Genomic DNA, 17,553 nt, shown 5'->3' on the forward strand with positions numbered 1-17,553 from the left:
CTATACATTTTATGTAATATATACGTTTTTGGAAAGCAGTTTCCCCAAATGTAATGAATTTTTGTATTCTAGTTTCATTAATAGATGCATTTTAATGCCCACTTTACATTAGTATGTATTTTTGTATATGGCCTTTTAAACTGGAGTTGTTTTTTATTTATATTGTGTTACATATTTTTGCGTTCGTATATCGTAAACCTCCCTATGAACCTTGGATGAAGGGTGATATAGTAATTTAATCTCAGTAATAATAATCTCAATTTCTTCCTAATTAATTTGACAATCTGAATTTCTGTTGCTAAATCAGAGTGCTTATTTATCGTTGCTGATCTGCACAGTACGGCATGGATTGTCTTAATCTGGGATCTCTCCAACTGCAGTTTAGGACTTTCAAATAGAAATCTATGTGCTTGCATTTTTACAGGTGAAGAAATTGTTGATTGAAGGGCCCGACTCAACACATCGACGTTCGCTTATCCCTCCTGTAACTTTTGAGGTGAATTTTATTTCCCCCCTCCAGTAGTATAGTAAGTTTTTATAATGCTATAGAGAAACACCATGACTGTCAGAACAGCACATTGAGTGGTATTAAATGTCATTTGTGGGTTAGCACAAGAATTAGGACTAGCATAAGAGGGCCCACCGTTGCTTCCCCCAGGATGTGTGCCCTGCTCTAGACCCAAATCTGTTCTGGAGGCTCGGAGAAAACCACAGAACAAATGGGGGTGGGTGGGAGAAGAGGGGAGGTCATTCTATAGAATAATGATAAATCTGTGTGCTGATGGAGCAATCTGCCTAGCCCTACATTGACTATAACCCCATGTTTTTAATTCATGGGTACAGTGCTCTCCTTCTTAAAAAAAATAACATTCCATGTTCACTCAACCAAAGTTCCTCAGTACAATACAGTGCCACAAGAAAATCTGCATACTGGATATATATAGGTGTGTGTGTGTGTGTGTGTGTGTGTGTGTGTGTGTGTTTGCATGTAATTATGCAGTGTTAAGAGCTAGTTATCTCATTCAGAATGGTAGGGGGGATCACTTATGAATAATGTTTTCCTTTTCTCATAGGTGAAAACTGATTCTCTTGGAATTCCATCCAAAATACATCTTAAGGTTGATGTTGAATTAGGAAAACTCATTATCAAGAAAGCTAAGGATGGCCCTGAAGACAAGTTCTACACTCACAATAAAAGTAAGATGGGCTCATTTGAGATGGGTGAGAACGCTGGGATTCACTGAATATTTTTGGTGATATTCCAGAGATCTGGCAACCAACCGTACAGGAAATGTGTTTTACAATGGCACTTATAAATTCTCAGTGCAAAATTTTTAACGTTGTTTACTTGTGAGTTTTCTGGATTTGAGAAAATCTGAGGGACACACACACACATCCCTCCATTCATGAGTGCAAAGGAAATAGGTAGAAACACAGCTGAAAAAGAAATGAAAGCTTTGAGGAAGTAGTGGAAAGGGGAGAGCAGAAAGGGAATATTGAGTCCCCCCCCAACACCCTACCCAGACAAATAATCTGTGACACTGACTAGAGCAGTTCAGTACCTGGTTTTCCCCAATTTATTAGCTGCATATCAGATAAACCCAATTTTACAGGAGTGAAATGTTGAGGTTGAGGGTGTCATGTGGACTAGGCAAATTAAAGAGGAATGCAAACATTCAGTAAACAGCTGCAAACACTCAATAAACTCTAGTGTGGGCAAGCCCTCAAGTGTTTGGGGCCATAGAGCCTACACAATATTCCTTTGTGCTGAGCAGCTTCAGTGTTTCATGACCAGAAAGTGTTCCAGCAATAGTTAGGTCTTGAAACCATAACAAACTTGTACCTCAGGCTCAGTCTTAAATTGCTGTCATTTTTTAAAAATCTAACCTTATTCATCATAGACCAGGAGGTTATAAATAGCACTGGAGTTTACAACTTCATATACACAGACATGTATCAGCATTGTAGTACATTTCATTTCAGAATTTGTGCTGCCAGAACCAGTGTTCTCTTCCTTCTTCTTAGTCCTACAGCTCATCAAGTCTCAGAAGTTTCCTAACAAGCTGGTAATTGTACTGGAAACAGAAAAAGAGAAAACACACCGAAAAGAATATGTATTTGCTGATTCTAAGGTAAATTCCTCACTATGGGTACTTGTGCAGGCAAGGCATTGCTATTTATGACATTATTTTGCTATTTTTAAAAAAGAGAAAAATGTAAAGAGAGAAAATAATCAAGTTCTGTCCCCATCCCCAGTAAGAGAAACTGGCCAGTGGTGTAGCGGTGGTTGTCAGTCCCCGGGGGGAGGAGGAGGAGGAGCTTGCCACTGAAGCCACACCACTTTTGGTTCCAGGCTTGGTCTCCTCCACCCCATTTGAACATTGTGGGGCTGGCCCCTTCCCAGAAAACATTGGGCCCCTCAAAAAAGGTTCCGTTCCTAGGAGATGGCACCCCTACATGGTATTCAATAACATATTCCATATGTGAGTTTCTGGAGAAGAATGTTGGCATCTTTGTGTGCCTGTGCCCTGTGCCAGCAACATGGTACTCTCCCATCATCTCTGACCATTGGCCATGCTGACTGGGCTCATGGAAGTTGTCGTACAGCAACATCTGGAGGGCACCACATTGGCTCCCCCTACCCTATACCAAAGAGAAAACTAAGTGAATTATTTTAAGGGCTCTCATCCATTCAGTTCAAATAAACCTAGAATATATCCAGAGAACGTTTCCTAAGCATAAGTGAGTCTGTAATAAAAATTATGCAGTAATATGAGTCATGCTTATCCTTTGTGTTTGCACAGGGTCAAGGAAATTGGCAGATTAGATCTCAGTCATTCATTGTAATAGATGAAAGGAGAATACAAACTTCAACTCTGGAGCAGCTTAGTGGAAATTAGTTGAACTGCCTTCAATATTCACGTAGTTTAAGTAAAAGAATGACTGGAACGGATGCATAGCTAATGTGGTACTCTCCAGATATTGCAGACTGTAATAGTCATTAGACCTCTCCCGGATGGTGAGTGGCCAGCAGTGATGGGCACTGTTTTCCACAACATCTGGAGGGCACCATGTTGGCTGCCCCAGACCCAAGCATTCACATACTTATCCTGGTTTTTAACTTCAGAAGAATCCGAATTTTTCAAAATTCAGCACCAGCATGACTAGTCCTTGCCACATGGCACGCCACCATGTGGGAGGAATTTGCTCCAGCCTCCGTGTAACAAGTGTAATCTTATTAGTTAGGTTTCTTTATGTTTTGCTCTTCCATTTTTAGAAGAGAGAAGGCTTCTGCCAACTTTTACAGCAGATGAAGAATAAGCATTCTGAGCAGCCAGAGCCTGATATGATCACCATCTTCATTGGGACCTGGAACCTGGGTATACATTTTAGTTTTGTGTCCCAATCTTTGCTGTTTAGATTCCTACAAGTTTCATCTCAATGCATTTCTGATAAAGTTTAGCATGTTTGTGCTGCTTGGTTCTAACGTAACCATATCACAGCTTTGCCAGCTACCCTCATTGCTATACTCCTTTATTGCTTGAACATCTCTGTCATTTAATGTATTGCCTTCTTTTGTATAAGAGAATCATCAGATAGGCAGATTCATCTATTCCTGGAATATCCAAACATGGTGTTTGCCAGATGTTGTGGGACTTCCATCATCCCTGACCACTGACCGTGTTGCTGGGGCTGATGGAAGTTGGGAGTTCAACAACATCTCAAGAGCACCTCAATGGCTACTCCTTTTCTGACAGAGGATCCTATTTCTAAGAGCTGGGTGACAGGGTGGGGGAATCAACAAGGACAACCCCACAATATTTTTTCTGCTGAATTAAATATCTGCTAGGAAAGGAGGTGGTGACTTGTCCATCATAGAAATGCAGATAAAATGTGGCACAAAGCATATTATCCATGTGTGTATGTCCATGTGAGATTCTGCATGTAGTAAATCATATAAAAGCTATCTCCTCGTAGGCTAGTGGAGAGTTGCTGGACAGCTCAGTGGTGGAGCTCTTGCTTTAATAATAATAATGATAATAATAATAATTTTTTATTTATACCCTGCCCTCCCCAGCCAAGGCCGGGCTCAGAGCGGCTTACAAGCAATAATAAAAACAAGTTGAATGATTACAACTTAAAAACAAAATTAAAATACAACATTCAGAAGGTCATTAGCACCTCTGAGAAGGGCTGGGGAAACGTCCTGTAAACAATACTGCGCTAGATGGATCAGTTTCATATTGGTTTTGGATTTGTCCATCTAGGTGATGCTCCTCCACCAAAGAAGATCAGCTCCTGGTTTCTCTCTAAGGGGCAGGGGAAGACCCGAGATGACACAGCTGACTACATTCCACATGACATCTATGTGATTGGCACACAGGAGGACTCCCTGGGAGAGAAAGAATGGCAAGAGATTCTAAGACAATCCTTGCAAGAGATTACAAGTATCAGCTTCAAAGTGGTAAGGAAAGACATTTTCATTCTGACACTTAAAGCAAAACAGGGATAGTAGACTTCACTAGCAATGCACCATATTTTTCGCCCTATAGGACGCACTTTTCCCCCTTCAAAAATGAAGGGGAAATGTGTGTGCATCCTATGGGGCAAATTCAGGCTTTCGCTGAAGCCTGGAGAGCGAGAGGCGTCGGTGTGCACCGACCCCTCTCGCTCTCCAGGCTTCAGAAAGCTATCTGCAAGCCTTGCGAGCCCGGCGGGAGTTCCCGCGGGGTCGCAAGGCTTGCGGGCAGCAGCCTGCAGCCCGAAGCATGGGGCGCCCTCCGGAGGACGTCCCGTGTTTCGCGCAGGTGTCTGCAAGCCTTGCGCGCCCAGGGGGAGTTCCGGTGGGCTCACAAGGCTTGCGGGCAACAGCCTGTTCTGGGGTCGGGGGAAGCTCGGGCTTCCCCCGCCCCCAGCTCCCAGCCCTGCAATCAAGCTCCAGGAGCGATGGCAAGGTTGCACAACCTCGCCATCATTCCCCGACCCGTTCTGGGGCTGGAGACGGGGGAAGCTTGGGCTTCCCCCACCCCCCGCCCCGCAAGCAAGCTCCGGGAGCGATGGCGAGGTTGCGCAACCTCACCATCGCTCCCGGACCCATTCAGGGGGCTGGGGTCGGGGGAAGCTCGGGCTTCCCCCGCCCCCAGCCCCGCAAGCTCGCCTTCTCGCCTTCCCCCGCAAGCTCGCGCAACCTCGCCTTCGCTCCCGGACCCCCAGCCCCGAGGCTAAAAACAAAGCCAGGACAGCGAGCGGGATCCATCCCGCTCGCTCTCATGGCTTCTTTGCTCTTTGGGGCTGGGGGGGGGGAAATATTTTTTTTTTATTCCCCCCCCCAAAAAAAAATAAATAAATGCGTCCTATGGGCTGGTGCGTCTTATAGGGTGAAAAATACGGTATATCAGCCACATTGCCTGCATACTTGCTTCTTGAAGAAAATTTTGATGTTATTTCTGAAGGCTGTTAGATATATTAGGTAAAGGTAAAGGGACCCCTGACCATTAGGTCCAATCGTGACCGACTCTGGGGTTGCGGCGCTCATCTTTCTTTATTGGCCGAGGGAGCCAGCGTACAGCTTCCAGGTCATGTGGCCAGCATGACTAAGCCGCTTCTGGCAAACCAGAGCAGCACATGGAAACACCGTTTACCTTCCCGCTGGAGCGGTACCTATTTATCTACTTGCACTTTGACGTGCTTTCGAACTGCTAGGTTGGCAGGAGCAGGGACCGAGCAACGGGAGCTCACCCCGTTGCGGGGATTTGAACTGCCAACCTTCTGATCGGCAAGGCCTAGGCTCTGTGGTTTAACCCACAGCGCCACCCGCGTCCCGTTAGATATATTAGATACATAATAATAATATCCCACCCATCTGGCTGGGTTTCCCCAGCCACTCTACAGCACATATTTTAATGGGGTCAAAAATCTTTTGCCCCTAATTATTGTTCTACGCTGGATGTTAAAGATCAAAATTGATTCTGCTTCTCATCTCTAATATTAGGTAAAATACAGTTTGGGTATAATATGGGGGGGCACCCTGTGCTTCACTTGAATTTATGCTATTGCTATAAATGCTGTTCCCCATAAGCAGAAATATGCTGTGCCAGTTGTTATTGAAAAGCAGGGCATATCTTGAACCCAACTTCCATTCAGTAGTTTATTTCTGTATGCAATGAGGGTCACATCCACACCCCACATTTAAAGCGCAAAGTTTCCCCTGAAGAATAATGGGAACTGTGGTTTACCCCTCAAAGAGCTACGATTCTCATTCACATTTTACAAACTATGGTCTCCAGGATTCTCTGGGGGAAGTCATGTGCTTTAGCATGGATGTGGCCTACAGCTCAGTAGCATTCTCATTTGGGTCGCATGCTTAGACAATAGAAAACTGCCTTATACTGAATCAGACCATTGGTACATCTAGCTCAATGGTGTCTGCACTGACTGGCAGCAGCTGTCCAAGGTTTCAGATAGGGGATATTCCCACCCCTACCTGGAGATGCCAAGGGTTGAACTGGGGCCTTCTGCATACAAAGCAGGTACTTGGTCAATGAGCTACAGCCGTTCCCCTAAAATGAGAACCAGAGGTATGTTTGAGGAGGATTTAGTATAGACCTCTGTCTGTCATAATACAAATAACCTTTTCTGTGGCTTTAGGCTATATTACAGTTCAGCTGCATCAAACTATGTGACAGCTGACTTCCTTTTTCCTGATTAGGTAGCAATCCATACCCTCTGGAACATCAGGATTGTTGTCCTGGCCAAGCCAGAACATGAGAATCGCATAAGCCACCTCTGCATTGACAACGTGAAGACAGGAATTGCAAACAGACTGGGTAAGGCTTGGACAAAATGTACTTGACAGACACTCTCATCGCAACAAGTCTCCCAAGGTTGAAAGATATGCAGAGAGGTGTTTTCAGTACCCGCTTCCCAGCGATGGGATTTCCTGCCCTAAAACATGCACCTGAGCCCAAGGTTCATTTGTGCACTATTCTAAGGGTGTGATTTGGGGTTGTCTCTGTGTGTGAAGTGGCAAGACCACTGCCAAAGCCTTGCTGTCTTACCAGGGCAGAAGGTATGGAGGGCAGGCTTACCCTTTTTTGGCCACATAGATCCTTTTTAAAAAATAAAAATAAAAATCCTACATTGGATCCCAAAGGTTATACATTCAAATAAATGAGAGGAAGCCAAAGACTGAAACAGAATATGAAATAGATATGCTTCTTTTCAAGACCACTTTTGAAAGTCACTGCTTCCTCTTTCAACTTTGTCAGCAAAATTACTGATACTGTATGGTATGTATCCTTTGGAAATGTACTATAATAGCTGATAGTGTACTATAGTACTCGCATGCAATAATGTACTCTCAGTGTTAGAGGTGTGCTCATCGATGTGCTCCCACAACTCATTCCATTGATACTGTCATAAGTCAGATCAGATGTGAGTATGATGGGAATTCAGGAATGCCTTGCATCCTTGCAAATATATATAAATCCTTTTCCCACTACAATGTTATTCACAGGAATAATTTGCAGGAACTGTCCCATCAATGAAAACCGTAGGGTTTATTGCTCTGCTGAAAAATCTGTAACTGGAAGAATAGAACTTTGTTCAATTGCAGAGGGAAATTCATCTTTCACTTTCTTTCCTAAGCTTTGGGAAGAAAATAGTCAGTGGAACTCTGCATTACACACGTGAAGTCCTGCTGTTCTGGTTTCCTCTTCTCAGGATCCGCTACTCCACTTTAGAAGTCTTTTGCTGTTCTAGTTAGCCCTGGGGGTTGGATTGATTTCTCAATCTCTCTGTTTCTTGTTTTGTTTTACTCAGGCAACAAAGGAGCTGTTGGGGTGTCATTCATGTTTAATGGAACCTCCTTTGGTTTTGTGAACAGCCATTTGACTTCAGGAAGTGAGAAGAAACACAGGTAAAATTCTGAGGGCCATTGGAGAGCCTTGCAGTTGCTGACAGAGAGGTTCCTATCAGTACAAATATTCAAATTAGATGTGACAGCTTGGTAGTGGTGCTGGTTATTAATTGAACAAGAAAAGAAACACATGGGAAGGATTTCAAATAGTTACCCTTGCATGTCTTATCTTTAGGCATTTAGTAAGTAAAAGTAAAGGGACCCCTGACCATTAGGTCCAGCCGTGGTTGACTCTGGGGTTGTGGCGCTCATCTCGCTTTATTGGCCGAGGGAGCCGGCTTACAGCTTCCGGGTCATGTGGCCAGCATGACTAAGCCACTTCTGGCAAACCAGAGCAGCGCACAGAAACGTCGTTTACCTTCCCGCTGGACTGGTACCTATTTATCTACTTGCACTTTGATGTGCTTTCGAATTGCTAGGTTGGCAGGAGCTGGGACCAAGCAACGGGAGCTCACCCTGTCACAGGGATTCGAACCGCCGACCTTCTGATCGGCAAGCCCTAAGCTCTGTGGTTTAACCCACAGTGCCACCTGCCAATTTTAAGAATACAATAGCATAAAGGGGCCCCAGCTGGAGCAAATCAACAATCCATCTAGTTCAGGGATGAGGAACCCAATGGAAAGGGATAATCCTTTCCTCTGTTTACCTCTTCACTAAAGGTGCTGGTTTCTGCAAATAGCACATTTGGACAGCAAATAGCACCAGGGTGTGGGGTGGAATTTTGCACAGGGAATTTTTTTTTAAAGAAAAACTTCTTCCCATGCACTGCAGTCCCAACTGGATTGGGGCCCTGAGCAGCTGCTTTTTCTGACAAAGGAAAGTGGCCAGTGCTAAGCATGCTGTTAATGACCCTGAGCTGCATTCTTTGGAACAAGAAGCCCCACTGAAGTACGGAACACATAGAATGTATTCAAAAAGCTTTTTTTTCTATACAAAGAGGCACAGATTATTTATCTTGGCCCAGATGGTTATTTGGACCAAAGACCTGAGGCTGCAGTCCTGCTGGTGATGTAAACAAAATTCACAAACATTGGCAGATAAGTAAGTCCTAGGCACCTTAAACATGTCTTCCTTTTTCTGGGGTGAAAATTTCAATGCACCAGAGAGTTGCTATACAGCATCTCCCCACCATGTGCAACTTAACAGTGATACACACACATGGGCATGGACACAGGCTACAAACTGTAGCTAGATAGTTGAAGAATCTGTAACTGTGATTGTACAGTTTCTTCTTTTTCTAAAAACAACAAGTGAATAGCTGAAGATTGGGTTTCCATTGTTGTTTCTTCCTGTGGTTTAGAAGGGAACATTCCAGTAAAACAGGAACAGAGGGGTTGTAACTGTTTGTGCTTACAGGTCTCGCTTGTTTGTTGACTCAATGTATAGCCCTCCCTTTGCTGTGTGCTCCAGAAATAGAAACCATGCAAACATGCCAATATAAAGCAGAAGAGTCGAGCTGTGTTATATCGCAGTACTTTTCCGTCTTCACATGCCCCAATTTTTGCTTCCTGAAGCAGTTGCAAATTCCCATGGCAACACATACTTCAAGGTCTTCCTTCTGTCCTCCGGCACACTCATAGATTGCAACAAGGTACCCCAGGCGTGGCGGTTGTCCCGGATTATTTGTTTGTGCAAGGCCCAATGTTGCAGTAGCTCTGAAGGTATTGAAGTACTCCTGACTACTTAGCAGAAAATAAAGACAAACAAATAATAAATAAATTCACACAGAGACAGTATGTATGGTAAATTAAAGCTGCCACTTTTTCTGCAGATTTGAATGGAGGATCTTATTCCCAGAGCCCTTTTGGTTGTGTAGAGGCAACAACTTTTCAGAGATTTGGAAGCAATAATGTTGAATTGCTGCTATACGCATTTCTTTATGCATTGTACCATATTCTCTGGCCAATCAGTTTAAATCAAGGTATACCTGGAAGCCAGCAGGAGGCAAATACAAGAAGCTCTCAGAAATGCAGCTAACACTATTGCAATGCATTGTATGCAGATGTTTAAGACAGCTGTTGTATAGTGCTACTGGTGGCAAATATGCACATGCAGTCATAACTTGGAAGTTGAACGGAATCCGTTCCGGAAGTCCGACTTCCAAAACGTTCGGAAACCAAAGCGCGGCTTCTGATTGGCTGCAGGAAGCTCCTGCAGCCAATCGGAAGCCGTGGAACCTCCGTCGGACATTCGGGTTCCAAAGAATGTTCGCAAATCGGAACACTCACTTTTGGGTTTTTGCGGCGTTCAGGAGCCAAAACGTCCAAGTACCAAGACGTTCGGGATCCAAGGTATGACTGTACATACATATACACACAGACCTATTTCCAAAGGTTTTTCTTAATTTTTGCGTTTCCTACAGTGAAATGTGTATATATACATCCACTTAAAGATGCCCCTTTTAAAATACTGCAAAAATAGAGCAAGGTTTCCTTCTCTTCCTGGCATTTAAATAGCTCTCACTTTTTATTCAATACATTTAAGTAGTATGTGCTTTCTCTTTTTTCCACAGTGAATGCCATTTTTTTTTTTAAAAAAGCTTTCCTTTAGAGGGAATGGACTATATCACAAGCTGCTGACCCTTCAAGTTTAGACCAGTTTCACCAGTCGGTTAACTATCAGTAGGAAACAGAAAAGCAGAACCCATAAACCTTTTCTTCTGGCAACCACACAGCTACTTCTTCCATTTAAATGTGTACAATGCCAAGCTAGTGAATCAGATAGTTGGGTCAGATAGTTCCATAATAACGCACAGAGACAAGTTACTCCTATAGCTATACAGAACTGATTGTCTGGCTGTATATTGCCTTTGGGAATCTGAGGCTTTAGCCAGAGCCAAGACAGGGAAAGATTCAGGGAAAGAGAGCCAGTGTGGTGTAGTGGTTAAGAGCGGTAGTCATGTAATCTGGGGAACCGGGTTCGCGTCTCTGCTCCTCCACATGCAGCTGCTGGGTGACCTTGGGCCAGTCACACTTCTGTGAAGTCTCTCAGCCCCACTCACCTCACAGAGTGTTTGTTGTGGGGGAGGAAGGGAAAGGAGAATGTTAGCCGCTTTGAGACTCCTTAAAGGGAGTGAAAGGCGGGATATCAAATCCAAACTCTTCTTCTTCTTCTTCTTCTTCATGGGCTTATCTAGTCCACTGTTGTCTTGTGGCAACTCTCCCTGCTGATAATGCTGCTGGTGAGAGGCCATATAATAAAATGGTATACTGAGCTTTGTTCTTGTGTTTTAATAGGCGGAACCAGAACTACACAAGTATTCTGCGGTTTCTGTCACTGGGAGACAAGAAGTTGAGTCCATTTAACATCACCCACCGGTTTACTCATCTCTTTTGGCTGGGAGACCTGAACTATCGCCTAGAGTTGCCCACAGCGGTTAGAGAGCCTGTTTATTTACTATTGCACTTTATTATTACATTTCTATCCCACATTTCCTGCAGTGAGCTCAAGGTGGTGTACGTGGTCCTTGTCCTCCTAGTTTTATCCTCCCAGCAAACCTCTGAAGTAGGTTAGGCTGAGAGAGAGAGTAACTGGCCCAAGGTCCCCCAATAAGCTTCATGGCTGAGTGGGAATTTGAACCCTGGTTTCCCAAGTCCTAGTCCAGCACTCTGCTACTAGCTAATAGTACTTCGCATTTATGCAGAACTCTTGTGAGTGTTTGGAGCATTCTACATACATTAACCAGGCTATCCTAACAATAACATTGCAAAGTAGACTTCTGTTATTATATTGTTACAAAAGTTGGGCACTACTTCCACTCTCTGCTGAGCAGTAGCAAAATTCCAGGGGGTTCCAGGCACTCACCCAGAACCCATCCTCCTTTGAAGCATTGAAGACGTGGCAGAGATGGTCGTAACTTTTAAGAAATATGGTTTATTCATATGTTTACACCTTCACTCTGCATGGAGGGAGTTCCCATCTTACAGCTTGGCCATCTCAAGAGGGGCTTGTTCCCCACTGCAGTTCAGTGCTGGAGTCAAAGGCATCTCTCTCTCTCAGCCTGCCCAAGATGGACCTCTCTCTCTGTTCTCTTCCTCCTTCTTCCCAGCACACATTGCTAAAGGCACTCTTTTCCTGTCACCTCACACCCACACAACATCACCTTGGCAATCTTTGTCTGCCCAGGCCCAAGATTCCTCTTAGATGGGCCATCAACACCTTTCGTAGGGCTAATGCCTCTGTCCCAGATGAGGCACTGCTTGTATTTTTCCACTGGCCTACAATCTTCCCTTCAATATGCCAAATAATCAATTTTTTAATTTCTGGAGTTTAGAGAGGTTCCCCCAACATATAACACCATCCTCACATAGCAAGCAAAGGTCTGAAACTGAGAGAATCCCTGTCACCTAATGAGTTTTTGGGTGGGATGAGATTTGAATTAGGTCACACTCTTAGGGTTCATGCAGACATTCATGATTTTAGTGATGAACCTACGTTAGAATCATTCTCCATACATTTGGCTCACACATACACCACCCCCTTGAGCTTGGGTGAAACCTGTTCTTCCAATAATCAGACTTGTGTTTTCTCTGGATATGTGGTTGCTACTGAAGTTGAAGCAAGCAAGTATCATGGAGCCTAAAAGAAAGCATGGCTATTTGCAGCTGCTGAGTAACCAAGCCGGAAGAAGACTTGTTAGGGATATGTGGGGAAGCACCAAGGGATGGTTAGGGGTGTTACGATAGACGTAATGGGTGCTGATACTGGGTGCAGTGTAATCAGGAGATCAATATAGCAAATACATTTTGGTCCTAGGAAACTAAACACCTGAGGGCTGAAATCCTATATCCACTTTCCTGGGCGTAAGCCCCATTGAACTCTATTCCATTTTTGATGGTGTATTTGCAACTAGGGATAGGAACTACACAAAACACAGGGAAAAACTGATAGATTCTTAGTTTGTTATTTAAAACTCGCTACAGGAAGCTTCAGATGGAATCAGAGCAGGAACACTTTGGGGTGGCTTTTTAAAATCCTTTAAAATAAATAAATAAATAAATAATTTTATTTATACCCCGCCCTGCCCAGCCAAGACCGGGCTCAGGGCGGCTAACACCAAATATAAAAACAATTGATTGAAATACAGCTAAAAAAACAAGATTAAAATACAACATAAAAACATTAAAATGCAGCCTCATTTCAGTGGAAACTCAAATCAAAAACTTTTTTGGGGATGAAAATGTCAAGTCTTCACCAAGGCTAACTATCCAGACTGGTCCTACATGGGCCAGAAAAAAGCCAGGGAAGTCCCCAAATAGGAGTTTCAACACAGAAGGAGAAAGGAAAAAAGAAAGAAAGAGGGGGAGCGAATCAAACTGATTCCAAGCCAAAGGCCAGGCGGAACAACTCTGTCTTACAGGCACTTAAAAATCCTCTTTTCCTCATGTCATTTTCCTGATCTAAATCACTCCTGTTCCAAGTTGCTCTTAGCCCTTGCAGCAACTTTGAAAAATGTATGTAAATTGGATTGGAAAATGTACCGCTGCTATCAACCAGTTTTGAGAATCAAAGTGTCAGGAGATCCAGTTGCGTATCAGATGTAGTTGGGCCTCAGTAACAGATTTTTGTGGCCTCAGATGCTAGTGTGCTATTTATTAACCAGGAAGGTTTTTTTGTTTTTTTTAAGAAAAGAGAGTGGTACATCTGCCATTATGACATTTCCTTGTTATCAGGAAGCAGACAATATCGTCCACAAGATCAAACAGATGCAGTACACAGAGCTACTGCCTTACGACCAGCTTCTCATTGAAAAGAGGGATCAAAAGGTGTTTCTGCAGTTTGGTAAGTTCTGCTTCTATTCCTTTGCCTTTTTTTACTCTGCCATTGAAAAACACCCTTCTAAAGGGGTAATCGCTGAGAGACTAATCTCAGTAGAGAGAGTGATTACCTGCTTTAAATTGCTCTGTATAGAAACTGACACATGTGGTAAATGTTTTGTTTGTGACAATCCTTTTTTTCTTTGCAATGCAATTGATTTCTTTGCATTAAGAAAACTGCCCAATCCATATGGTGAGAGACCATATATACTAACAGATAACTGTGTTCTAGGAGTTTCCCCAACATTGATTTGAAGTAACCTGCATGATGTGCTTTGACATGTGTACCCAGGTTTTGGTTAAAACAATAACTAGCCATCTGTCTCTTTCAGAGGAGGAAGAAATAACATTTGCCCCAACCTATCGCTTTGAAAGGAACACCCGGGAGCATTATGTCTACACCAAGCAGAAAGCAACAGGGGTATGCCATATCTTCCAGCATATTACGATGTTTCAAATGGTGTCTGTTGCCAGAACTGCTCCTCTTTCTATAGAGGAGCACCGTGAAATAACTCTAATTGGGAACAAGCTGCTAGCTTTTTGGCACCAGAGCTTTCCTTCTTGTGGAGTGATGTGTTTTCGATATTGATTCTCCTTTTGTCTGCAGGTGAAATACAATTTGCCATCCTGGTGTGATCGAGTGCTCTGGAAATCATATCCCCTGGTGCATGTGGTGTGTCAATCTTATGGTGGGTAGAGAACAGATTGGGAATAGCAGCAAAGCTGGTTTAAACGGAAATGATTCAGAGCTGAATCTGTAGCATTGCCTTTCGCTGCCAAGTTCTCAGCAACGGATGCACCCTGTCGTTTCTGGCTTGGAATGCTTGCTCCTAAAACTTGGATGTGTAGCGGGGAGAGAATCGGCTGTGTGATAACTGGGAATGCACCTTGCAGATGTTAGAACACCTTCTTAGCCCGCTGTCACTAAGCAGGAAGAACCTCACTACCATCAGTAACCTGTAGAATATCCCATTTTTCCTGCGTCAAAAGCTGTGTAGCATTAGAGGGCTGCTGGTGGTTTAGTGCTTTTTAATCCTGGTTCCCAGTTCCGGCCTCTGGGTTTGTTTGTCTTTTAAATGTATTTTTAATGTGTTCCCAATCAAATGCTTATAAGCAGCTCTTCGGCAAATGCTGTCGGAGTCTTACCAAAATGACACACATAAAATAAAATCACAGTTAGGAAATATTTTATCAAAATCATGATATATAGCAAACTATAACATGAAATGCCGTAAAACTATAGTTCTACAGCAAATACTCAATCTGAGGTCATTTTGACTTGGTGATGACAGGAAAATTAAAACGGGTATAAGATAAAGCTCTCTAGGGAAGGGATTCCAAATGTGTTGTGCCAAAACAGAGAAGGCCCCGCAATTGGCCGCCACCACCACCTATCTTATTTCAGAGAGGGGTGAAATCTGAAGAAGGTCCCCAAGGCTCACCTGGACTGATTTGTTCAGGAACATGTGGTGTTTCAAGTAACCATGTCCAAAGCATGGTGTCAGAAAACTTTTGTGTACTAGATGGACTGATCCATCTAGATGGACTTATCCATCTAGTACACAACCCCCTTGAACAGATGGGGCTTCTTGTTTCCATAGATAACTCTGAGTATAGGACAGACAATTGCATTCTTCTCTCCATCCTTGGGAGGTCAAGAAAAACAGGTGCTTAGAATCTGACTTTCCTCTTAGGATGCACCAGTGACATCATGACAAGCGATCACAGTCCTGTCTTTGCTACGTTTGAGGTTGCTGTCACCTCTCAGTTTGTCTCGAAGAATGGTAAGCAAATGCAATGCAAGCTTTCCCTGCCCTTAATAAAGAAAGATGTAGTAGAAAACAATCTCATTCATTGCTTAAAAACTATTATCTTTAACCTGAACAAGTGTCCTCCTTTCTCCAGATGATAAGTACACAGACTCCCTGGGACAGATTGAGTTCCTGCGCTGCAGTGCCACCCTTAAGACGAAGTCTCAGACAAAATTCTACATTGAGTTCTACTCCAGCTGCCTAGAAAGTACTGTTTCTTCCACCTTTTGTCTTTATTATACAGAAGCTCTAATGATGTTTAGGTTATCCAGAAGGGACAATATTGCAGAAGGGGGGCTATTGACAAACTCAAAAGCGGGGAGAGAGAGAGAATCAGAATATATCCACTTTGTCTTTTGAAATACTTCATTCTTTGTTGTAGTAACTCTTTGGTGTTAATTGCTGTATTTTGCCAATTTTTATTTGTTGCTTTCCCTTGAAATTTCATCATCAGGGCTGTTTCTCTTGTTATCACTTAAGTTTCATACGTGCAGTATACCTTTAAAAAAAGCCCTATAATTTTATTATCCAAAGGGCACAAGCCAGCCAGGCAGCTGATACTAGCCACAGACCCTGCAATTTAGTCTGCTGCTGCTGCATGGCAAATCCCTATATTTCTCCATAAATCACGTATTTTAATTTATGTTATACCATAGAAGGTGATATATATAGAGCTCTCAGAGGGTTGCCTCCCATTCTGGCGCTCACCAGACCTATTGGCTTCAACAAGGTTGCTGCATCATGCACCTTCAGACCATGCTCTGGAACTTACCACATAGTTATTGTGAGGGTTAAGAAGAGAGGGGGAAATACTATGCATGCTGGTCTGAGCTTGGAAGAAAATGTGATGTGGGTGTAGTCCATCACTGCTATGTTATATTGGACATATACCAAGTTATTGAACCCATTTAAGGTAGCATAGTGCAGTCAATAGATGTCATTTCTAGTCCTAAACCTAATTCTGTATTGTACAATAGTAGTACACAGCATTTGGTGGAAGGACTATATTCACTGTAGGAGAATGAACTTGTTCTCTCTCTCTCTCTCTCTCTCTCTCTCTCTCTCTCTCTCTCTCTCTCTCGTGTGTGTGTGTGTGTGTGTGTGTGAGAGAGAGAGAGAGAGAGAGAGAGGTCTTTTTTTGCTTTTCTTGACTCCAGATTGTATAGTCTTTGCACAAAACCTCTCTACCTTAAATTGGAAGGCTTGCAATGGCATGCAAAATCAGTTTTCTATCTTCATAACAAGCAATTCAGAGCCTCCTTGGGCAGAAAAATATTAGGGGTAGCCATGTAAATCGATTCTCCCAAGATTGGGAGAATTGCCTTGTATTTTATCAGAACTTAAATTGGAATGCTGCAGCTTAATCGCATTGTGAATTGCAGCCAATAAAAACAGTTGATGCCTTGGGAGACAATCATTTTGTTTGTTTTGTAAGCAGAACTGTACATCAATGCTGGAAATGGTATGAATTCCTGAATCTGAGCGATTTATGCAGTGAGAGAGTACATGCCCAAAGTCTGTTGACTATTCTTTCCTCTGCAAAGAAAAATAGCATGCCTCTACTGTACTCTTATTCACATATCACAAAGATCGATTAATCCAGCTCCACACACAAAAAATTGGGGGGGGGGAATATACAGAGATTTGCATACATTTCTATGGAAACCATGTGTTAGGAATCTTAAATTAGAATTTCAAAAATGTGCTATCTTGAGTGGCGTAGGAAGAGCTGTTATGTTCTCCTTATCCTCTTGTCCACGCATGCACTGAGACTTCTAACACCTTTATTAAATGAAAGGAAATAATAAAATGACAAGATAGTAAGGTCATTCAGTGGACTCAATAAATGGACTTTGCAAACATTCTGATAGAATCAGATTCTTGTACACACAAATGCTTCCCATTTTTGTGTCCAGAAAGCAGAATAATTAGCAGTTTCCATTTGCTGCCAAGTTTTTTTATTTTAGTGTGTGCTTGTTGTACATTTCTCAGCTGGCAAATGATTTTT

General features: G+C 43.0%; 1 protein-coding gene across 2 annotated transcripts in view; it reads left to right on the forward strand.

Annotated features, from left to right (window-relative positions):
* INPP5D (inositol polyphosphate-5-phosphatase D) overlaps positions 1–17,553 on the forward strand; it is a 69,654-nt gene that overhangs the window by 38,970 nt on the left and 13,131 nt on the right. For both annotated transcript variants that reach the window (XM_081191220.1, XM_081191221.1), the window contains 13 exons: positions 425–496; positions 1,074–1,197; positions 2,026–2,132; positions 3,278–3,380; positions 4,269–4,465; positions 6,710–6,827; positions 7,822–7,918; positions 11,155–11,293; positions 13,591–13,699; positions 14,067–14,155; positions 14,342–14,423; positions 15,429–15,518; positions 15,640–15,753. In XM_081191220.1, coding sequence (XP_081047346.1) covers positions 425–496; positions 1,074–1,197; positions 2,026–2,132; positions 3,278–3,380; positions 4,269–4,465; positions 6,710–6,827; positions 7,822–7,918; positions 11,155–11,293; positions 13,591–13,699; positions 14,067–14,155; positions 14,342–14,423; positions 15,429–15,518; positions 15,640–15,753 — 1,441 coding nt within the window. The remainder of the gene's footprint in view (positions 1–424; positions 497–1,073; positions 1,198–2,025; positions 2,133–3,277; positions 3,381–4,268; positions 4,466–6,709; positions 6,828–7,821; positions 7,919–11,154; positions 11,294–13,590; positions 13,700–14,066; positions 14,156–14,341; positions 14,424–15,428; positions 15,519–15,639; positions 15,754–17,553) is intronic.

Source organism: Podarcis bocagei (assembly GCF_964188305.1).
Source record: "Podarcis bocagei genome assembly, chromosome: 4".
Taxonomy (NCBI): domain Eukaryota; kingdom Metazoa; phylum Chordata; class Lepidosauria; order Squamata; family Lacertidae; genus Podarcis; species Podarcis bocagei.